Source organism: Pygocentrus nattereri, chromosome 25 (assembly GCF_015220715.1).
Source record: "Pygocentrus nattereri isolate fPygNat1 chromosome 25, fPygNat1.pri, whole genome shotgun sequence".
In the NCBI taxonomy this organism is placed as follows: Eukaryota; Metazoa; Chordata; class Actinopteri; order Characiformes; family Serrasalmidae; genus Pygocentrus; species Pygocentrus nattereri.
This window is the reverse complement of record NC_051235.1, coordinates 2,975,001-3,000,000: the sequence shown is the minus strand read 5'-3', so window position 1 is coordinate 3,000,000 and position 25,000 is coordinate 2,975,001. Positions and strand designations below refer to the sequence as shown.

The following is a 25,000-nucleotide window of genomic DNA, read 5'->3' as shown; positions in this document are numbered from 1 at the left end:
AGAGAGAGAGAGACAGAGAGAGAGAGAGAGAGAGAGAGAGAGAGAGAGAGACAGAGAGACAGAGAGAGAGAGAGACAGAGAGAGAGACAGAGAGAGAGACAGAGAGAGAGCGAGAGAGGCAGAGAGACAGAGAGAGAGAGAGAGAGAGAGAGAGAGATACAGAGAGAGAGAGAGAGAGAGAGAGAGAGAGAGATACAGAGAGAGAGAGAGAGAGAGAGAGAGAGAGAGAGAGAGAGAGAGAGAGAGAGAGAGAGATACAGAGAGAGAGAGAGGTTGTAGAGCTGTGCTTATTTGCCCCCCATTTAGACCTCCATTCAGAAGTGTCTGGATCCTCAGTATGAAGCTCCAGAGCCCAACCGATACAAATCATTCATCACCGATACCGATTTTACAGTTTCAAATCCAACAGGTTCACAATTTCAGTTAACAGCCGTATCGATTCTCTAAATAATGCTGAAGACTCCTTAAACGCGGCATTTCTTTCTGGACATTTTAGTCCTTGGTTTCTTTACCATCTAAAAAACGAAACAAAGCGTGTGCCATTATTTTTGCACAGGCCACTCTTTACTCAAACAGTAATCAGCAACTGTGCATATTTTCACTTCACCCAAACATGTTCACTCAGACAAGCTGTGTAACAGCTGCATCTTCACTATTGGCCAGCTTAAAACATCAACCAAAAAATGTATCGGTCAGGCCCTGGACCATGATGACCCGATCTCAGACAGTAGAGTATGGAAGCTTAATCCCAGCAGACAGAGGAGAAAAATCTGGCAGCTGTTATGACTTAGTATTTCAAAATAATGACGACTATGTCAAAATTCAAACAACTACTTTGGTTCTTAAAATGTTGGTGACTACATTGGAATAATAAGAATGGAATTGGTTAGTTTAGTGGTCAACACTTCTGCCTTTGACACTGCAGACTGGGGTTCAATCCCCAATTAGAGTCATTGGGCAAGACTCCTAACACCACCTTCGCCTTCCTGTGTAAAATGATCAAATTGTAAGTCGCTCTGGATCAGAGCGTCAGCCAAATGCCGTAAATGGAATTCTTTTAGGATAAGAAATGTTTATAATATAGTGTTATATATAAAAATTTTATAACGATGAGTCAGAATATTGAGAAAATGAGTGTCAATATTCGGAACCAAGATTATGATATTCACATTATTTTGATAACTATAAAGAAAGGTGATTTTTTTCCATCTAAGTGAGAAAAAAATTTGACTATTTTGACAGAATTTTAGAAAAATCGATTTGAGCTACTAAGTCAATTTTTCGAGAAAATACATTATCTTGAGATGAGCCAAAGGTCTGAGAAATTGCTGTTATTCTCATTAAGTAGAAATTTTCAGAAAATACATCATTATTTTCAGATACTACGTCACAATTTTGAGAAAATGACAGCTTTTTTTTATTTTGCTGAAACAATTAAGTCAGATTATTGAGAAATATGAAAATCACAGAGATAAGAAAATAAAGATTTTGAGCCCATGAGTCATTATCTCGAGACACTAAATTAAGATTTTGAAATATTCTCATTATTTTGAGAAAAGCGATTATTTCAAAATTTTCGATCTGTGATACGCTGATTTTGATAAACTGTTATTTTGACATCTAATTACTGAGAATGCGATCATTTAGTACTAATCAACATTCTGAGAAAATATGGGATTATTGTGAAATAAGTCAGACTAAAGAAAACTTTCTTTCGAGCGAAGTCAGAAATCTGAGAAATTTGATCAATTTTCAACGTTAGTGAGAAAACGAAGCACGAAGCCGTTACATTTTTGAGAAAATGATGGATTGTTTTGAGACGGTAATAATAACCCGAGAAAAGTCAAATTATTGAGAAATGTGAGACTTCAGTACTACTAGGCCAACGTTTCGAGAAAATAAGTCGTTATTTAGAAGCACTAAGCCAGAATTCTGAGAAGCTGGTCATTCTTTCCACAGTGAAAGTGAGATAGGAGATTATTTTGAGCTACTTATTCTACTTTTGAGAAAAGTCGTTATTTGGAGATTCTAAGGCAAATATTTCTGGAAACAGAAGGAGAGAAAAGCTGGGGAATGGGCTTCCACACTAGAGGGATCGAATCGGGAAATTCTGCCACTAGACTAACGTTGCAGGATCATTGCTAGAAGGTCTGATCTCCACAGCAGCTCTGCAGTGAGATCTGATCACAACTTTCTCTTAAAGAAACGTGACGTGAAGACGGCCCTTAAAAACACAGGCGGACGACCTTAAACACCCGATCGTATTAAACCTGTAAAAAATCACGTAACAAAGCTGAGCTGGGGCTCCGATTCCGGCCTAGACTTCAGACGGAACGATGAAAAGATCCAGGAGTGAAAAAGGAAAAAAGCTGTTTAATATCAAATCTGCAATCAGTCATACTTCCTTAATATTGAGGTACGAAAACGTTTATAGGCGTTAAATTTGGTACATTTACACGTTCATAATGCTATACGATCATATTAAGAATATATATATAAATATATATATGTATATATAATCGTATCAAAAGGCTAAAGTGTCCGAGAGAATAAGGCACATTGGAAAAAGGCTCATGGATCAGATTTACGATGGTCGGCTAACTTGCTGAAGTCGCTCTTCCGAAGGGACGGGAACCAGAAATCTGCTTTCATAAACGTGGGTCAGGAGATCAGCAGAGGAATGAACAGCAAACGAACAGCAAACGAAGCCGGCGGCTGGTCTGCGGCCCGGCGTCCGTTCACGCTTTCAACTGGACACACGGGCTCTGCTACGGCAGCAGAGGAGACGCTAGCTAGCATTCGCTACCGACAGAAGCGCTGGACGAGGCGGACAGCAGAGCAGTTATCAACACAAGCAGACACAAAAATGGCTCAATGATGGTTCAACAATCTCCATTCAAGGCGTACAAAAATATAAAAGCGTATTTGGAACATAAAGAAAAGCAGAAGGAATATACGATGTCCTTTATCATAATGTTCTGGTTATCATATCGTGGTAATACGGTACTGTTTCAGACAGTGGGGAGCAGACGGAAAAGAGTCCTGGGTCACGTGTTCACGTTTTCCTTTACTGCAACAAAATCGTCCATGCAAGGTCCATCAAACGTCCAGTTGTGGTTAGAAACACGTGACTGCTGGTACTGGTATAGTGTCAAAGTCCTGGACTTGAGTGATTAGCTGTTGGGTTTTTGTGTGTCCAGCTGGGTCACCTGGTTTTTGTTTGTCTGATTGGGCCAGTGTGATTGGCTGTTGGGTTTTTGTTGGTCTTATAGGGCCAGTGTGATTGGCTGTTGGGTCTTTGTGTTTCTGATTGGGCCAGTATGATTGGCTGTTGGGTTTTTGTTGGTCTTATAGGGCCAGTGTGGTTGGCTGTTGGGTTTTTGTTGGTCTTATAGGGCCAGTGTGATTGGCGGTTGGGTCTTTGTGTTTCTGATTGGGCCAGTATGATTGGCTGTTGGGTTTTTGTTGGTCTTATAGGGCCAGTGTGGTTGGCTGTTGGGTTTTTGTTGGTCTTATAGGGCCAGTGTGATTGGCGGTTGGGTCTTTGTGTTTCTGATTGGGCCAGTATGATTGGCTGTTGGGTTTTTGTTGGTCTTATAGGGCCAGTGTGGTTGGCTGTTGGGTTTTTGTTGGTCTTATAGGGCCAGTGTGATTGGCTGTTGGGTTTTTGTTGGTCCTATAGGGCCAGTGTGGTTGGCTGTTGGGTTTTTGTTGGTCTTATAGGGCCAGTGTGGTTGGCTGTTGGGTTTTTGTTGGTCTTATAGGGCCAGTGTGATTGGCTGTTGGGTTTTTGTTGGTCTTATAGGGCCAGTGTGGTTGGCTGTTGGGTTTTTGTTGGTCTTATAGGGCCAGTGTGGTTGGCTATTGGGTTTTTGTTGGTCTTATAGGGCCAGTGTGGTTGGCTGTTGGGTTTTTGTTGGTCTTATAGGGCCAGTGTGATTGGCTGTTGGGTTTTTGTGTTTCTGATTGGGCCAGTGTGGTTGGCTGTTGGGTTTTTGTTGGTCTTATAGGGCCAGTGTGGTTGGCTGTTGGGTTTTTGTTGGTCTTATAGGGCCAGTGTGGTTGGCTGTTGGGTTTTTGTTGGTCTTATAGGGCCAGTGTGGTTGGCTGTTGGGTTTTTGTGTTTCTGATTGGGCCAGTGTGGTTGGCTGTTGGGTTTTTGTTGGTCTTATAGGGCCAGTGTGGTTGGCTGTTGGGTTTTTGTGTTTCTGATTGGGCCAGTGTGATTGGCTCTTGGGTTTCTGGATGTTCAATGGGCCAATGTGATTGGCTGTCGGGTTTCTCCATCCCCAACCCAGCCAGTGTGATTGGCCATTGAGTTCCTGCATGTCAGACTGGGCTCGTGTGATTGGCCATTGGGGTTTTGCATGTCTGATTGGGTCCACAAGACTGGCTATAGGGTTTCTGTATGTTCAATTAAGCCTGTGCGATTGGCCATCGGGTTCGGATGGGGGGGGTGTTCCTCCGCTCACCTTAAAAATCCAAAAGACTAAGAGCTTCAAGGGAATTCTGCTTTAACCGGGCTGTTGGTCAAGCAGCAGTAGCTGTCCAGCTGCCCCTCCACATCCGGATCAGGGTCAAGGTGAACGTGGTGCTTTGTGTGGTTCGGTATATACACACTGAGATAAATGATAGTATGCCAAGCATAACTGCATATGACTAGTTCAGAGATATGATATACTGCTGTCACTGGATGACCGGTACTTTTTTTAACAGGTGTGCATTTCACCATTTTAAGTGCATAGAGAGTGAAGTAAAAGGGAGCAGATGAGGGCTTCTCAACTACAGTGACAGCCTTTTCCCTTTTTGAGTCTTAAGCTTTCTAAATATATAGAAAACAAAAACAAAAACAAAAAGAAATGAACAAAAAAGAGTGTGCGTCTTAAATGGCTTTCCCCAGAATCTTATCCCCGCAATGAAAAGGTCCTACCTTTCCTACTGCATACTTCATAACTGAGGTCTGGGTGCCCCATCCTCTACCCCCCATACACACACACACACACACACACACACACACACACACACACACACACACACCCTGCCCGAATTCTCCACCACTCTACGCCTCTCTCGCCTTTCGTCGAAACGACTTTAAACAATGAAACAAAACAAATCAGAGAAGGAAATGCATGAATTATGAAAATAAATATGTCCTCATGGGTACTTCTTTTTCTTCTCTGGTCAGGGAGTGAACGAATGACCGAATCACCAAATGACTGAACGAGTGAATGAACAGGTGAAGGAGCGAGTGTGTTGAAGCAGACAGGCGGGGTTCCACTGGTAGCCTGTCTTCAGAGCACTACCGTTCCGATCTCTCGTCCTTTTTCAGCTGCAACAGAACAAAACAAAATACGAAAGAGTCTAAACATTTATGGCGTCTCCTTTTTCTCCGGGTAGAGAAGTGCTGCTTTTGAAAGTCTGTAGGCGCATCAGTGGCTGCAAATGGATGGGCTGTTTTCCGTTCTTTCCCTAAAAATTGCTGTTTTGGTTGTTGCCGGAAAAGCACGAGGTTCCGAGATGAAACGTTCCATTGTCCTTGATCGGATGGTTGGTGATCTGTAGGAAAAAGAAAGATTGCACCATGAAAAAGCAGGTCATGGTAAATACTGAGTAAATATCGTGGTAAATATGATCTGAAACAATGTTTCATCAAACCATAGTTTTCATATTTTATCCAAACCATAAATGAACATTTTTACTCAAAATTCAACTGAATCCATTATGAATGAAAACCTTAACTTTTAACTGTTTTATCCAAACCACTTTTGTGTTTAAACCTTTAAAACTTTAAGTATTTTATCAGATCAGCGATTTTAACCATTTTATTTGAACAATTACTATGAGTACTTTGGCTGTAAAATAAATTTACCAGAACTTTAATTATGTTCTTCAAACCATGCAAACCATAATCTTACCCAGACTGTAAATGTAACTTTTCAAGTGTACTTCTCATACACTCACCGGCCACTTTATTAGGTTCAATTGCTTGTTAACACAAATATCTAATCAGCCAATCACACGGCTGCAGCTCACTGCATTTAGGCATGTAGAGGTGGTCAAGACGACCTGCTGAAGTGCAGACCGAGCATCAGAACGGGGAAGAAAGGGGATTTAAGGGACTTTGAACGTGGCGTGGTTGTTGGTGCCAGACGGGCTGGTCTGAGTATTTCAGAAACTGTTGATCTGCTGGGATTTTCACACACAACCATCTCTAGGGTTCACAGAGAACGATCCGAGAAAGAGGAAACATCCAGTGAGAGGTCAGTTGTGTGGACGAAAATGCCTTGTTGATGTGAGAGGTCAGAGGAGAACGGGCAGACTGGTTCCAGATGATAGAAAGACAACAGGAACTCAAATAACCAACCAGAATCTCTGAGGAACGTTTCCAACACCTTGTTGAAAGTCTGGCAGGAAGAATTAAGACAGTTCTGAAGGTAAAAGGGGGTCCAGCCTCTTACTAGCAAGGTGTACCTAATAAAGTGGCTGGTGTGTGTATAATTATAAGCCAAAGTATTGACTAATTTATAGAAATTGACATAGCTTGAATTACTGCCTAAGGATCCTAACTTTAACTATTTTAAACGAACTGTAAGTTAAGCTATTTTTTTCAGCATGATAACTTTTTTACTTACTTACAAACTTGATTTATTTATGTGAGCCATAACTTCATCAGAATCAATGAACCAGTTTTATTTGAACTACAACAAGAACAGTTTGATTCAAACCAGAATGTTGACCACGATCAACATCAGCAGTTTATGTAACTCTTTTATAGAAATCATAATTTTGTCTAGTTTATTTGAATTCCTAACTTTAACTGCTGTATGAGAACCAGAAGCTTGAATTTTTTTTATCATTTATTTGGACTTTATCTGTTTAATTTGAACCAAACTGGAATTATTTAATCAAAGCCAAAATTGTAACTATTTTCTCCACCATAACTTCATCTACTTTATCTAAGCCATAACTTTCACCACTCTCTTACTTTCTACTTATTACTTTTTCCACATTTTTGCTGATTCGAGATTTTGAAAAGTCGGTGGAACTGCCTGTCGAAACCTTGCGTGTTACCTGCGTCTGTCCATTGCACTGAAGGAATTGCTGCTGTGGGACCATGCTCTCCTGCCTCAGTGGTAGGTGGCAGGGGATGGTGTTGATGTTGTTTCCCTCTGGTATGGTCATGCTGTTCAGGACGTTGTCTCCCAGTCCACTCTGGTAGAAGCATGACCCCTGTGGTGATGTCTGAGTTAGGAAGCCTTTTGTCTTCTGGCGAGATGAAATCAAGGCTTCTTGCGCGACTGGATCGTAGCATATGCCGTTCATGGGAGCCTGTGGTGGCCTCTGAAACATGCAACTGCTGGCTGGTGCAGGAGCAGAACTGGCCATTATATCCCCCTGCTGGCCATACACTGCATTAGCAGAAGGCTGCATCAGCTCTCCCTGTTGGCTGTAGACATTATTAGCAGCTGTCTGCATCAGCTCCACTGGCTGGATGTACAGTGCACTTGCAGAAGGTTGCATGAGCTCCCCCTGCTGGCTGTACACCGTATTGGCAGAAGGCTGAGGATAGGAGCCAGAGCCAAAGTTAGACTGCACCATTAATCTAGCGAGTGGATCTTCTTGGGCATTTTTTGGCTGTCCACAGAGAACCTGGTTATGACCACTGGGGATATTTGGGACATTCACAATGTTGGGATTGTTTGGGATGTTGGGCAGCCCTGGCTGAACAGAAAGGTTTGTCTGCTGCCATGTTGGGAGTCTTTGATTGGTCTGATTTGCTATGTTGTGAGTGTTGATAGAAAACTGTCCTTGGAGGCACACGCCAGGGGAGGGATTTAATGGGACATCTTGTGAAAGTGAAATATTTTGGCTGCGAGTCTCGCTACTGGGGACCCAATGATTGCTCTGCCTGACTGGCTGGTTCAGCTGGTTGTGAAAGCCCACTGGCTGGGATTGGTTTTGAAGGTTGGACAGTGCCCCTTTGTTTAAATACGGCAGGCTTCCTGCTTGCATTGATGACTGAGACCCCTGTCCCAGGTTGTTTTGTGGCACAAGCCTTGCCTGGTTCTGCTGCCCAGCAAGTGGAGAGTCGAATCCCATCAAATTGTTGAAGCTAGGTATCGTCTGTCCTGCCACTTCGGAGAGTCCCAATGAGTCTACAAATGCATCCTGCTGTGCAAGAGGGATCTCCGGACTCATGTGGGTGAGCTTCATTATCCCCCTGCCTGGACTTCCTGTATCTTGAATGCCATCTTCAATACTCAGAAAGTCTGCAAGCCCTTGGCTGCCCTGGTGCTCAATCTCTCCTTGCAGTTGCAGCTCGGAGAGGCACTCAGGCAACTTTTCGGAAAATCCAGGCCTGGTCTCCTTAAACAGCATGTCCTCCACGTATGAGAAGATATCATTGGCCATGATGTCATTGAGCTCAATGGGCGTCTCAGCCTCATGGTTCAAGTTGCTCATCCGCAAGAGGGCATTTTCCCACTCCTTTAACTCCTGCTGGTCCACATTCAACTCTTCCATGTTTCCACACAAGCTGCTGTCTGTAATGATCTGCTGCAGGGCGACCATCATGTCCTGAACCTTTTCTTCTTCTTTGATCCCAGCAGTACTTTCTGCTGTTCCACTGCCACCAGCAGGTTGCCATATATTCCTGGATACATTGAGCAAGGCATGGCTGTCCCTGAAGGCCTTCTCCAGGCAGAACTGGGAGTTGGGGTCATTGCTGGGCTGATAGATGGACTGGTCCTGCTTTAGCCTAGAGCTCAGCAGGGAACTTGGGGCCATCGCAGGAAGCTTCCCGCCTTTGCCTTGGTTGGGCATTTCACTGACACTCAGGGAAGGACTTGTTTCATAGAGGACGGCCTCTCCAGTTGCAAAGTTGAAAGGCAACTGCAACTTTCTCTGGCGAAGATGTTCCTCACCTTCCTCATTACTGATACAAAGAAAGACAGAGAGTGACTGATTAAGTGATTGATGTTTGCTGCCATTTAGTTTTTAATCATTGTTCAAAAAGTTTTAGTTTACAAGAAATCAACCCTATGTTCTGAAAAGGAGCCCTTGGGATGAAAGTGAGTTTGAAAGCCTCACCTCAGAGCTCTCTGCCGCGCCACAATGAAGTCTGGCCGTCCGCCTTTGTAGACGAGCCTGGCATTAGCCTGCACCCAAATCCAGGTTCCTGACTTGGACAGGAGCCGGAAAATTGTGAATCCACTTTCACCAGTCTTGATCACTGAGAAAACGAGACATACCGAGAGAGGGAAGGAGTTCAGTATCAATGTCAACTCAAAGATCGAAACTTGTGTAAAGCCAATTTAATTTTCATGCTAGTTTTACTGCTTTAAACACCCTGTAAAGTACCCAAACCCTTAAACCGCAGCCTCATTACTCAGTTACTAATGTTTACACTCATTGTTTAGTAACTACTATGAATTATTCAGTAAACTTGGGTGGCGACTTGCGTGAGAGTTTGAGCACTGCGCAAGACTTCTGTAAAAATAGAAATTCAGAGCCGAAAATATACGCGCGATTGAAAGCAAAAAACACATAATGAAAAGTCTACATTTGCTGTCGTGTGATCTGGTCACTGCGCAAAGACTAATTAGCATAGCTGTGAGCAGCTGATGTGGATTTGCTTGAATGTTTTGATGGAAACGATAAATTCAGGCGCACTTAATAGCTGAAGGTCTAAATAAAAACAGTAAAAGGCAATTTTTTTTTCCTTAAAAAACAGTAACAAAGTATCAGCGCTCGTCTTTTTCACCCCTCGTCGTATGTGAAATTTTAAACACTTTGAACACATTTTGTTTTATTTCTAAATGAAAACAAGTTAACTTGTGTAAACGTGGCACTGTCCTACACATTCGAGTGCACAGTTTCTATTTATTTGCTGTTTTTACCATTTTTGAAAAAAAAAAAAAAACAAATTCAAACTATAAACAAGAAAAACAAACAGGAAGTCAGCTGCGCAACTGTGATCTGAATGACCTCAGAAAAAAATATCCCATTGTAGCCAACAATAAAGGAACCCTTGTGCATTTTTTATGCTTATTATTTTTGTTTTCTTGTGTGTTTTAAGCTATTTTCCATTATGTTTTTCTATTCTGTTTTCTTCGCTTTATTTCAAGGCCTGTTTGTGGCACTTTACACTCGAGTTTTAAGTCCTTTGTCTTAATCCAGGGTTCAGTATCTCTAATAGACTTGATTATGTGGTTCCTATCATCTATAAACATGGACTAAAGTACAGCTTTGAGAGCTGCCGCTACTGTTTTTATTTATATATTTTACTTTGGTCCATTTGTGATAATAATAGTGATTAGGGACGCAATGTGAAAATGCAGTTATGAGCATGGATCTCACTGACAGACGGTAAACAGTGAGTGGGCTGCTGTTTATACTTGAGGGTGTTGAGGCTTGGGGTGTGTTCGGTGTGCGATTCGTGTGGTGTGTGTGTTACTCACTTCGCACGTGGTTGTCAGCGCAGTACATCATGTCAGCGGCGTGGATGAACTGGTAACCGGAGCCTCTCATACACAGCTCAATCTCAGTGTAACCCAACACCACTTTACCCCTGCAGAGAAAACCAGCACAGACAGACTGAAATCACTCCGCACTGCCTGCTGACGCGCACTCCCGACTGGTTTACCTGCTCTTAATGTTTTCCGTAAGCTGTGAACAGCTGTACGCGGCAGCTTGAACACCCTGGCCAACTTACATGTTCTGCTGTTTGTTCTAAATGAAAATAGCTAAAGCATCCTTGGAGAACACGTTAGTATGGCATTTTCAGCTAATCTTACTGCACTTCTATTTATTTGCTGATTTTATTAGAAATATTAACAACAACAGTAATAAAAAACGGTTTATTTGCTGAATAAAACAATAAAAACATACAAAAAACACAAGTGAACTGTGCACAGTTTATATTTCATGTATTATTATTATTAATTTGTTTTACATTAAACACAAACTTTGGCAGAGGCTACATTTTATGCCCCCCCCACCCCCACAATATGTTAAATAGGGGGAGGGCAGGGCCCGAATCCCAAACACGGGCGAACGGTATGAGTGACAGATGGAGGTGGACGTCGGGCACCAGAGAGGGACAACGATGACGGGCAGGAAGGCAGGAAGCGAGTCCTGAACTCTGCTGCCTGGTCCCCGCATCCTGTTCCACAGTGAGGACGCTTCACTACGTCTAACGTTCGTATAGTGACGCGGGCCTCTCTGCAGAACAGGAGGCGGGGCCTGGACTAAGGCTTGTCGCCTTAGTGCCCCTTGTGGCCGTCATCGTTGTCACCGGGGGACGGACACATGGCACACACCCTAATCCGTACTACGTATCACGAAGATATCATGATATTATACTCTCTTAAAAAAGATGGTGCTTCAAAGGTTTTTAGTAAGGACAATGGTTCTGTATAGAACCACAAACCATTTCCATGTGGAAATTGCTCTTTCAGTTCTTCAGACTGATGGAGAACGTGTTGTTTATAGTACGATATCAAGCTTGTCATATCAAAAGGCTGCATGAGTGCCCCCTGCTGGCAGAAGGCTGAGGATAGGAGCCAGAGCCAAAGCTAGACTGCACCATTAACCTAGCGAGTGGATCTTGATGGGGATTTTATGTGTATTTTGTAATCTACATGCGTGGAGATGGTGACTGGGTCACCTCTGGTCCATGTGGGTCAGTGCGAAGCTGGTTTACCTGGCGTCGACGCCCAAGGGAGTGAAGTCCAGCTTGTGTTTGGTCTGGAAGATGAGCGTTTTGCTGCGGATCTCGAGGATGGACGGAGGCTGGAGCGGAGTGGCGATGACGAACAGCGCCAACTGGGGGTGCGCCATGGTGCCGTCCTCCGTCACTTTGTTCTGACCGTGAAGGTACTTCAGACGACCATGGAAGTTCAGAGCCTGAGGAACCAGGAAAGGGACACTGGTGGTCAGAGGGCAGGAATGGGACAATTGCCAGTTTTAATAATATAATACGCCATAAAATATTATAATAATACTGTTTCAAACTCATTTCAGTCATTCGCTCCACACTTCCATCACAACCCCTGTGTGTAATTTGAGAAATAAGACCTGGAATTACAGAACCACTCGGAAGTCTGTGTATTGTTCAATAAACTGACCAAAACAATTGCCAACACTTAATAACACTGGAATCTATTAGACCTATTTCCTAATTAAATATTAATAAGCTAATCAGATACTTGGATACTTAGTCATCATTAATTTATTTCCACATTAATTTATAACAAATATATAAGATATTACTTCGCAAGGAAATAACAAGCTTCTACATCATAACTGGCAACTTAAGCTCTAATCAGGAATTTATTCACTTATAAAGTAGATGAATACTTTATATTTCATTTACGACGAACAAAACAGAAATAAACGGAAAACATGAAGCCAATTATGGCACACAAACACAAACTAAGACATGCGAGCTACTTACACCAAAGACAAGAACAGCAACCACCTGGGAAAGTAAGGGTAACAAACAACACACAGGTGGAAGCGCTAATCATAAGGCGGAGCTACATGGGAGGAGCCAGGAACAACATGACAATGCGACACCACTTTAAATTAGAATAGAACTTTTCTGTTTTGTAAACCAGGTTCATGTAATGGTTTATGTGTCTTACAAAGTATTTTGTTTAGGTTCATTAATGATGCGAAGCTTTAAATACCTCATTAGTTTATAATCAGTTCATTATGATCCATCACTTATCACTACTATAAAGCGTTACCAAATAATTGACCGTAGCTGGATGACATGAACACCACGGTTCAGTGAAACACCACAAGCAGCTGTGAGTGCTCAGGATGCTCCAGCCCGCCGTGATTGGTCAAAGGCTCATTTGCATACTGTAGCTGTTACCACAAAGACCCATAACCACCATAACGGTTGAGGAATGATGCGCTGCCTGTGGTGTGGCTCACCAGAAAGCCGGACGAGTTGTCGAGGAGGCAGCGGAAGCGGCAGCAGAAGCTCCTCTCCAGGAAGGAGGAGTTTTCTGGTGGGAGCTGCTGGGGGTTGTAGTTGATGATGTTGGTGCTGATCTCGCTGCTCTTCTGCAGGCCTGAATAGAGACGCATTCAGATTTAGGACACAGAGGGGAAACAAGGAAGGTGATGTAATGCTGGTGAGTCAGAAACGACTCTGATCGCTCCACATTTGCACAACGCTGTGATTTATTCGCATGAATGAGACGCCAAATCCCGGCTTAGTGCGGACCTACAGCTGCCCGGCCCTCCGCAAACATTCCAGCCACATTTGGTAATGACAGGCAGTCGCTCAGAACAAAACACGCTCCCTGGCAGAGCGAGAGGAGGTACAGTGAAGTGCTAACTGCACCTACATTAGGATTGATCCAGCACTGAAACAGCTTAAGCCTGGGCTAAACGTGGGCCAGATTCTGCACTAAAACAGCACTAAAAATACAATAAAACTGGCCTAAAAATCACTAAAACTTCCACTAAAAGAGTTTTGAAACTACAGCAAAACATGGTTAAAATAAACAGCACAATAAACTGGGTTAAAATGAACACAACACTAGATCTAACACTGAAACCTAACTAAAACACAACAATAAAATTGGGTTAAAATAAATGGCACTAAAACTGGGTTACAATTAACACAACACTAAAACTGAGTTCAAATAAATACCACAACAGAAAAGAAAACTGAAACTTTACTAAAACAGCCTAAAACTGCTCTGAAACTACATTAAAATTGGGCTCACCCAGAAACTAAAATTGCTCTTAAACGGCAATAAACCTGGGCTAAATCAGCACTAAAACTGGGCTAAATCAGACATTAAAACTGGGCTAAACCAGACACATAAACTGATTTTAAACTAAACTATAACTGGGCTAAACCACTTATTAAGCTGCTATGAAACTATGTTAAAACTGGGGTAAATCAGACATTAAAACTGCTCTGCTCTGGCTCACCCAGAAACTAAAATTGCTCTTAAATGGCAATAAAACTGGGCTAAATCAGACATTAAAACTGGGCTAAATCAGACATTAAAACTGGGCTAAATCAGACACTGAAACTGGACTAACCCAGACACTAAAACTGGACTAACCCAGATACTAAAACTGGGCTAAATCAGACATTAAAACTGGGCTAGATCAGACATTAAAACTGGGCTAAATCAGACATTAAAACTGGGCTAAATCAAACACTAAAACTACTCTGAAACTACACTAAACTGGGCTAAAACACTAAAGGGAAAGGTTAGAGCTCAAACAGCTTTAAAACCAGACCTCCAAATGCGCTAAAAAGCAACTGACTAACCCCACTGCAGGGTAAAGCAATCTGAGTGGTCAGTAAAACAAGAACAATAGAGCAATAAGGCTAAACGGCAATAAAAAAGGCACTTAAGTGGCCATTAAACAGTCCGTTAGTTACATCAACTTTAGACTTTAAAGATAGAAACTAGCTTAATCACTCACCCTCGGGGTCGTCAGACAGGTCACACTGTGTGGGGTTCAGGGCAAAGTGCAGCTGCCGCCGGAACATGGCCCGGTCATCTGTGTGGATCAGCTCAAACACACTCTGATGCACCACGTCCGACTGTGCAGAGGAAACAAACACAAACAAACACGTTAGAAAACAAACGCTATAAGTTCCCTCTGTCAGCCTGTTCTTCAGTGGTCAGGACCCCCATGGACCCTCACAGAGCAGGTACTATTTGGGTGGAGGGTCATTCTCAGCACTGCAGTAACTCTGACGTGGTGGTGGTGTGTTAGTGTGTGCTGTGCTGGTGTGAGTAGATCAGATACAGCATAGTACCTGCTCTGTGGGGGTCCACGGGGGTCCGACCACTGAAGAACAGGGTAACAGAGTATCAGAGAAACAGATGGACTACAGTCTGTAACTGTAGATCTACAGAGTGGAACTATATGGTCAGTGGAGCTGATAAAGTGGACAGTGAGTGGAGATACAGGTGTAGTAATGAAGTGACCCATCGATCTAAATATAATTTAGCAAAAGTTAGAACCCCTGTGCTGTGTAAACTTCTCACGCTTGTTTAACTGACCTCAGTGTCAGCGAGTCAGACTGGATTGTTGCAGTAAACCATAAACACACACACACACACACACACACACACACACACACACACACACACACACACACACACACACACAGCAAAGTGAAACCATCAAAGTTGTCAGATGCCTGAAGTTCCTCTTGCCCTCGACCTACAAGCTTAATACAGCTACAACACAACGGAGGCTTAACAAGCTTAATACAGCTACAACACAACGGAGGCTTAACAAGCTCAATACAGCTACAACACAACGGAGGCTTAACAAGCTTAATACAGCTACAACACAACGGAGGCTTAACAAGCTTAATACAGCTACAACACAACGGAGGCTTAACAAGCTTAATACAGCTACAACACAACGGAGGCTTAACAAGCTTAATACAGCTACAACACAACGGAGGCTTAACAAGCTCAATACAGCTACAACACAACGGAGGCTTAACAAGCTCAATACAGCTACAACACAACGGAGGCTTAACAAGCTTAATACAGCTACAACACAACGGAGGCTTAACAAGCTTAATACAGCTACAACACAACGGAGGCTTAACAAGCTCAATACAGCTACAACACAACGGAGGCTTAACAAGCTCAATACAGCTACAACACAACGGAGGCTTAACAAGCTTAATACAGCTACAACACAACGGAGGCTTAACAAGCTTAATACAGCTACAACACAACGGAGGCTTAACAAGCTTAATACAGCTACAACACAACGGAGGCTTAACAAGCTTAATACAGCTACAACACAATGGAGGCTTAACAAGCTTAATACAGCTACAACACAACGGAGGCTTAACAAGCTCAATACAGCTACAACACAACGGAGGCTTAACAAGCTCAATACAGCTACAACACAACGGAGGCTTAACAAGCTCAATACAGCTACAACACAACGGAGGCTTAACAAGCTTAATACAGCTACAACACAACGGAGGCTTAACAAGCTCAATACAGCTACAACACAACGGAGGCTTAACAAGCTTAATACAGCTACAACACAACGGAGGCTTAACAAGCTTAATACAGCTACAACACAACGGAGGCTTAACAAGCTCAATACAGCTACAACACAACGGAGGCTTAACAAGCTCAATACAGCTACAACACAACGGAGGCTTAACAAGCTTAATACAGCTACAACACAACGGAGGCTTAACAAGCTTAATACAGCTACAACACAACGGAGGCTTAACAAGCTTAATACAGCTACAACACAACGGAAGCTTAACAAGCTTAATACAGCTACAACACAACGGAGGCTTAACAAGCTTAATACAGCTACAACACAACGGAGGCTTAACAAGCTTAATACAGCTACAACACAACGGAGGCTTAACAAGCTTAATACAGCTACAACACAACGGAGGCTTAACAAGCTTAATACAGCTACAACACAACGGAAGCTTAACAAGCTTAATACAGCTACAACACAACGGAGGCTTAACAAGCTTAATACAGCTACAACACAACGGAGGCTTAACAAGCTTAATACAGCTACAACACAACGGAGGCTTAACAAGCTAAATACAGCTACAACACAACGGAGGCTTAACAAGCTTAATACAGCTACAACACAACGGAGGCTTAACAAGCTTAATACAGCTACAACACAACGGAGGCTTAACAAGCTTAATACAGCTACAACACAACGGAGGCTTAACAAGCTTAATACAGCTACAACACAACGGAGGCTTAACAAGCTCAATACAGCTACAACACAACGGAGGCTTAACAAGCTTAATACGCTACAACACAACGGAGGCTTAACAAGCTCAATACAGCTACAACACAATGGAGGCTTAACAAGCTTAATACAGCTACAACACAACGGAGGCTTAACAAGCTTAATACAGCTACAACACAACGGAGGCTTAACAAGCTTAATACAGCTACAACACAACGGAAGCTTAACAAGCTTAATACAGCTACAACACAACGGAGGCTTAACAAGCTCAATACAGCTACAACACAACGGAGGCTTAACAAGCTTAATACAGCTACAACACAACGGAGGCTTAACAAGCTTAATACGCTACAACACAACGGAGGCTTAACAAGCTTAATACAGCTACAACACAACGGAGGCTTAACAAGCTCAATACAGCTACAACACAACGGAGGCTTAACAAGCTTAATACAGCTACAACACAACGGAGGCTTATATTCACACAGCAACTCAGTTAGTTTATACACGCCGACTGTACGGCCGGACGTTTAGTCAGTCGGTTAGTTTATACACGCCGACTGTACGGCCGGACGTTTAGTCAGTCGGTTAGTTTATACGTGCCGATTGTACGGCCGGACGTTTAGTCAGTCGGTTAGTTTATACACGCCGACTGTACGGCCGGACGCTTAGTCAGTCGGTTAGTTTATACACGCCGACTGTACGGCCGGACGTTTAGTCAGTCGGTTAGTTTATACACGCCGACTGTACGGCCGGACGCTTAGTCAGTCGGTTAGTTTATACACGCCGACTGTACGGCCGGACGTTTAGTCAGTCGGTTAGTTTATACACGCCGACTGTACGGCCGGACGTTTAGTCAGTCGGTTAGTTTATACGTGCCGACTGTACGGCCGGACGTTTAGTCAGTCGGTTAGTTTATACACGCCGACTGTACGGCCGGACGTTTAGTCAGTCGGTTAGTTTATACGCGCCGACTGTACGGCCGGACGTTTAGTCAGTCGGTTAGTTTATACGCGCCGACTGTACGGCCGGACGTTTAGTCAGTCGGTTAGTTTATACACGCCGACTGTACGGCCGGACGTTTAGTCAGTCGGTTAGTTTATACACGCCGACTGTACGGCCGGACGTTTAGTCAGTCGGGTTAGTTTATACACGCCGACTGTACGGCCAGACGCTTAGTCAGTCGGTTAGTTTATACGTGCCGACTGTACGGCCGGACGTTTAGTCAGTCGGTTAGTTTATACGTGCCGACTGTACGGCCGGACGTTTAGTCAGTCGGTTAGTTTATACACGCCGACTGTACGGCCGGACGTTTAGTCAGTCGGTTAGTTTATACACGCCGACTGTACGGCCGGATGTTTAGTCAGTCGGTTAGTTAATACGTGCCGACTGTACGGCCGGACGTTTAGTCAGTCGGGTTAGTTTATACACGCCGACTGTACGGCCGGACGTTTAGTCAGTCGGGTTAGTTTATACACGCCGACTGTACGGCCGGACGTTTAGTCAGTCGGGTTAGTTTATACACGCCGACTGCACGGCCGGACATTTAATCAGTCAGTTAGTATATACACGCCGACTGTACGGCCGGACGTTTAGTCAGTCAGTTAGTTTATACACGCCGACTGTACGGCCGGACGTTTAGTCAGTCAGTTAGTATATACATGCCGACTGTACGGCCGGACGTTTAGTCAGTCAGTTAGTATATACACGCCGACTGTACGGCCGGACGTTTAGTCAGTCAGTTAGTTTATACACGCCGACTGTACGGCCGGACGTTTAGTCAGTCAGTTAGTATATACATGCCGACTGTACGGCCGGACGTTGAGCCGCATATTTAGTTCATGCAAAGGACTCTGAGTGTTCATGGCTCTATAGAACTATTTTCTTTACTGTAGAATCGTCTTAACACAACACGGTGGTTCTTTGATATTTCCTTAGTAAAGGGAAAGGTTCTATTTACGGTCATTAATTTTATATATTTATACAGTTTCTCACTCTTTTTATAGTGTTTCATTTGAATTATGTTTAAAGATTAAGGAACAAGTTTTTAATTAATTTTCTTCATATTTCATTTCAATTTAGTTCAATGTATATATTTATACATTATAGATTTAATTTTTTAACATGTTTTTCAACCTTTTTTATTCGTGTTTTTCATTAAAATTCTATTCATAGTTGAAGGAACTTCACTCTTAAAGTTCATTATATACTATATATTTATTCATTTATCTTTTCTTTTACATTTTTACGTGTTTTACTGTTGAATTCTGCTTAAAACTAAAGAAAATACAAAGACAGGCTTTTTTAAATCAATGTTTCCAACCTGGTTGAGTAATCGCGTTAAATAAAAAAGTCAAAAAGTCTCAATATTGACCAAAATAATCCTGATTATGATTCTGTCCATAATTGAGCAGCCCTGCTTTACGCTGTGCCTGATGGTCTGAAGGTTCTCGCTCTGCTCCGCGTTTCAGCCAGTTCTTCTGCTTTAATGTCTTTGCCCGACAGTAAACGCACTATGTAAACAAAAGAGAGGTTGCTGGAGTGTCATGACCCCCATCACTCTCTCTCCTTCTTTCTCCCTCTCTCTCACTCTCTCTTTCTCTCTCCCTCTCTCTCTCTCCCCCTATCTCCCCACCTCTCTCTCTCTCCCTCTCACTCACTCGCTCTCTCCCCACCTTTCACTTTCTCACTTTCTCTCTCCCCCCTTCACCTCTCTCTCTCTCTCTCTCTCTCTGTGTGAATACAGGTCTTTCTTGTTCGCTGTCACTCACGTTATAAAAACATCTATGAAGCCGTGTGGAAGTTCCGTACCCGAGGCCGGGCCTGTCTGCGCCTCTGTAAACAAAACTCAAACATCTGAGCCTCGACTGTTTTCCACTGTTTCACTTCAGAAAAGTGCAAAAAAGCTTTGTTAGGATAACATGAAACACTCCGCTGCGATGACATCACAAACACGGCCTAGATAACTTTTATAAACAACATACCTCGATATTCAAGACTAACCATAACTGATATATATATATATATATATATATATATATATATATATATATATATATATATATATATATATATATATATATACACACACTATGTTGCCAAAAGAAATCACTCACCCATCCACATCATTGCATTCAGCTGTTCCCTTCCATGGCCACAGGTGTATAAAACCAAGCACCTATGTGGCCTTCAGATCAGCTCAAGAACAGCGTAGAGAGCTTCATGGAATGGGTTTCCATGGCCGAGCAGCTGCATCCAAGCCTTACATCACCAAGCGCAATGCAAAGCGTGGAATGCAGTGGAGTAAAGCGCCGCCACTGGACTCTAGAGCAGTGGAGACGAGTTCTCTGGAGTGACCAATCACGCTTCTCTGTCTGGAAATCCGATGGACGAGTCTGGGTTTGGTGGTTGCCAGGAGACGGTACTTGTCTGACTGCATTGTGCCGAGTGTAAAGTTTGGTGGAGGGGGGATCATAGTGTGGGGGTGTGTTTCAGGAGTTGGGCTCGGCCCCTTAGTTCCAGTGAAAGGAACTCTTAAAGCTTCAGCACCGAGAGACTTTGGACAATTTCACACTCCCAACTTTGTGGGAACAGTTTGGGGACGGCCCCTTCCTGTTCCAACATGACTGCACACCAGGGCACAAAGCAGGTCCATAAAGACACGGATGAGCCAGTTTGGTGTGGAAGAACTTGACTGGCCTGCACAGAGTCCTGACCTCAACCCCATAGAACACCTTTGGGATGAATTAGAGCGGAGACTGTGAGCCAGGCCTTCTCGTCCAACATCAGTGTCTGACCTCACAAATGTTCTTCTGGAAGAACAGTCAGAAATTCCCATAAACACTCCCAACCCTTGTGGAAAGCCTTCCCTGAAGAGCTGAAGCTTTTGTAGCTGCAAAGGATGGGAGACATCATATTAAACCCTATGGATTAAGAATGGGACGTCACCCGAGTTCATATGCGTGTGAAGCCAGACGAGCCAAAACTTTTGGCAATATTATATATTTTATATATGAATATTTTTTTTATCATTTATATATTTGTTTGGCAGGAGTTCTTCTGGTGAACAGTAAATGGGTTTTGTTTGTTTCTGGTAAAAAACTAGTTATTTACTTATTTATGGAGTTGGTGAGTTAATACGTTCATGTTTTATACGATAGACATCAACAGAACACGTCCCAATTCTGCAGTTTGGTGATAGCAGCTTTCTATTATGTAACATGTTAAGCCAGCAAACAAAACATGGTCACTTCCCTGGGTCCCCAGCTTTTATCAGGCTGTGTGAGGAAGAGGACACACAGGAACAGAACCGGCTGTGTCCCAATCAGAGCTGAGAACACGGTGAACACCTCCCACACACACACACACACACACACACACACACACACACACACACACACACACACACACAGCTCCACCCACACACAGCTCCACCCACACACACACACAGCTCCACCCACACACCTCCCACACACACACACACACACACAGCTCCACCCACACACCTCCCACACACACACAGCTCCACCCACACACACACACAGCTCCACCCACACACCTCCCACACACACACACATACACAGCTCCACCCACACGGCTCCCACACACACAGCTCCACCCACACACCTCCCACACACACACACATACACAGCTCCACCCACACGGCTCCCACACACACAGCTCCACCCACACACCTCCCACACACACACAGGTCCACCCACACAGCTCCACCCACACACACACACATACACAGCTCCACACACACAGCTCCACCCACACACCTCCCACACACACACACATACACAGCTCCACCCACACGGCTCCCACACACAAAGCTCCACCCACACACCTCCCACACACACACAGGTCCACCCACACAGCTCCCACACACACACAGCTCCACCCACACACACAGCTCCCACACACACACAGCTCTACCCACACACACAGCTCCACCCACACACACACACACACACAGCTCCACCCACACGGCTCCCACACACACAGCTCCACCCACACACCTCCCACACACACACACATACACAGTTCCACCCACACGGCTCCCACACACACACACATACACACACACAGCTCCACCCACACACACACACACAGCTCCACTCACACACTTCCCACACACACACACATACACAGCTCCACCCACACACCTCCCACACACACACACAGCTCCACCCACACACACACACAGCTCCACCCACACACCTACCACACATACACAGCTCCACCCACACGGCTCCCACACACACAGCTCCACCCACACACCTCCCACACACACAGGTCCACCCACACAGCTCCCACACACACACAGCTCCACCCACACACACAGCTCCACCCAAAGCTCCACACACACCTCCATCCACACAGCTCCCACACAGCTCCCACACACACACCTCCCCCAGACACACAGCTTCACCCACACACCTCTCACACACAGCTCCACCCACCCATACACAACTCCTCCCACACATATAGCTCTACACCACCACAGTTCAGTCAATCAGCCAAGGCCTGTTTGTTGCCTGAAGTTTGCTGCTTCACCTTTAGCACTGGAGCTAATGTGGAGCTACACGGCTACAGTAATCTGCATATATATACACTATGAATTATTCTGTATGAACTATGAACTACTGTACATATTCATATCAAAAAGACTTCAGCTATCGTCTCAAGCCTGACGCTATGTAGAACCACCTACAACACATTCCCAATTTAAAGAACCCTTTCATGACGCAAAGAACCCTCTGACCATGGATCGGGTTCTTTGAGTGTTTATGGTTCTATTTAGAACCATTTTCTTCACTAAAGAACTCTGTAAAACGTTTTAATAGTAGTCCTGAGATCAGGGGGTACTGCAGCCCCCCATTTCTTGCTTAACTGGTTCTGAGTGAGAAGAACTCCAGTGTGGACCCCCATACAGAGCGGTTGTCTCTCCAGGTCTGTGCTCTTACCTGATGGAAGCCCAGGTAGTCCTGTATGGTGGGTGAAGAGTAGAAGACGTAACCTTCAGCCGTTATGACCAGAACGAAGCCATTCAGAGCCTGAGCAGAGAACCACACACACAGGAGAGAACCCATCAGCAGTTAATAACACACGGTAATAACACAGTTATGACTATAATACCACAGTTATGACTATAATAACAGCACATGAACACACAGTGTAACTGCAACTCCAGGAAAAGCAAACGGTGATGGGGGGTTAAGACCCTGGCCATGAGTGTTTTTGTGTGTGTGTTCTTGTAGTGCTGTTCTTGTGAGGACCCCATGTCCTCACTATGATAGGAATATATAGATTTTTGCTCAAGGTGTTGTTTTCACCACAATCAGAAAAATGGCCCTTTGGATGCTGAGGCTGAGGTCAGGGTCAGGGTTAGGTTTAGGTGTAGTATTAATACAGTAACACAGAAATCAATAGAAACCTATGGACGTCCTCATTTGTACAGCAAGACAAACGTGTGTGTGAGTGTGTGAGGAAGGCGGCCAGTTGGCCGTAATTAGCCGAGCCTTTGTTAAGGTGTTGAACACGACAACAAAGAGCGAGAGAATATAACCACTAGTCACGCAAAGGAGCCATCAACAACTAACAATAGAGAGAGAGAGAGAGAGAGAGAGAGAGAAATAGAGAGACAGAGAGAGATAGAAATAGACAGGGAGAGAGAGAGAGAGTGTGAGTGAGTGTGTGTGTGTGTGTGTGTGTGTGTGTGTGTGTGTACCTGCAGCAGTAATTCTCCCTCGGAGAAGTTGACCCCATCCAGACTGCTAGCGACCTGCCCGTTTCCTCCAAATCCTCCTGCTGACCGGTCCGCTGACCAGGCTCCCACACCGTTCTTCATGGTGGCTAAACGAGGGGAACACATTTCAGTCACAGGCCTGCACTGCAAAACAATCAGTATAACGATGGCAAGACTTTTTCGTCAAGTTATGAGATTTTATTCAAGCGTCATTTTTCATGTTCATTGACTATAACTGTATTATATGTTATTATATATATATATATATACACATACATACACATATATGTGATAGAGCCATCAGTGTTACTGCTGAGTTATATATATATATATATAAAGTGGCCAGTGAGTGGAAGCACAGGGTGGGTGTTTCTAATAAAGTGGCCAGTTAGTGGAAGCACAAGGTAGGTGTTTCTAATAAAGTGGCCAGTTAGTGGAAGCACAAGGTAGGTGTTTCTAATAAAGTGGCCAGTTAGTGGAAGCACAAGGTAGGTGTTTCTAATAAAGTGGCCAGTTAGTGGAAGCACAAGGTGGTTGTTTCTAATAAAGTGGCCAGTGAGTGGAAGCACAAGGTAGGTGTTTCTAATAAAGTGGCCAGTTAGTGGAAGCACAAGGTAGGTGTTTCTAATAAAGTGGCCAGTTAGTGGAAGCACAAGGTGGTTGTTTCTAATAAAGTGGCCAGTGAGTGGAAGCACAAGGTGGGTGTTTCTAATAAAGTGGCCAGTGAGTGGAAGCACAGGGTGGGTGTTTCTAATAAAGTGGCCAGTTAGTGGAAGCACAGGGTGGGTGTTTCTAATAAAGTGGCCAGTGAGTGGAAGCACAGGGTGGGTGTTTCTAATAAAGTGGCCAGTTAGTGGAAGCACAGGGTGGGTGTTTCTAATAAAGTGGCCAGTTAGTGGAAGCACAGGGTGGGTGTTTCTAATAAAGTGGCCAGTGAGTGGAAGCACAGGGTGGGTGTTTCTAATAAAGTGGCCAGTTAGTGGAAGCACAAGGTAGGTGTTTCTAATAAAGTGGCCAGTTAGTGGAAGCACAAGGTGGTTGTTTCTAATAAAGTGGACAGTGAGTGGAAGCACAAGGTGGGTGTTTCTAATAAAGTGGCCAGTGAGTGGAAGTACAAGGTGGGTGTTTCTAATAAAGTGGCCAGTTAGTGGAAGCACAAGGTGGGTGTTTCTAATAAAGTGGCCAGTGAGTGGAAGCACAAGGTGGGTGTTTCTAATAAAGTGGCCAGTGAGTGGAAGTACAAGGTGGGTGTTTCTAATAAAGTGGCCAGTTAGTGGAAGCACAAGGTGGGTGTTTCTAATAAAGTGGCCAGTGAGTGGAAGTACAAGGTGGGTGTTTCTAATAAAGTGGCCAGTTACTGGAAGTACAAGGTGGGTGTTTCTAATAAAGTGGCCAGTTAGTGGAAGCACAGGGTGGGTGTTTCTAATAAAGTGGCCAGTGAGTGGAAGTACAAGGTGGGTGTTTCTAATAAAGTGGCCAGTTAGTGGAAGCACA

At 44.0% G+C, this 25,000-nt stretch overlaps 1 protein-coding gene across 1 annotated transcript in view; it reads right to left on the bottom strand.

The window, feature by feature from the left end:
• Positions 1-2,353: 2,353 nt before the first annotated feature.
• Positions 2,354-25,000, bottom strand: part of ahr2 (aryl hydrocarbon receptor 2) — a 109,211-nt gene continuing 86,564 nt past the window's right edge. The window contains exons 3-11 of the mRNA XM_037534595.1: positions 23,489-23,613; positions 22,725-22,814; positions 14,467-14,587; positions 12,946-13,085; positions 11,705-11,907; positions 10,461-10,570; positions 9,091-9,232; positions 7,072-8,935; positions 2,354-5,556 (exon numbers count right to left, since the gene is read on the bottom strand). Coding sequence (XP_037390492.1) covers positions 5,470-5,556; positions 7,072-8,935; positions 9,091-9,232; positions 10,461-10,570; positions 11,705-11,907; positions 12,946-13,085; positions 14,467-14,587; positions 22,725-22,814; positions 23,489-23,613 — 2,882 coding nt within the window. The 3' untranslated portion in view covers positions 2,354-5,469. The remainder of the gene's footprint in view (positions 5,557-7,071; positions 8,936-9,090; positions 9,233-10,460; positions 10,571-11,704; positions 11,908-12,945; positions 13,086-14,466; positions 14,588-22,724; positions 22,815-23,488; positions 23,614-25,000) is intronic.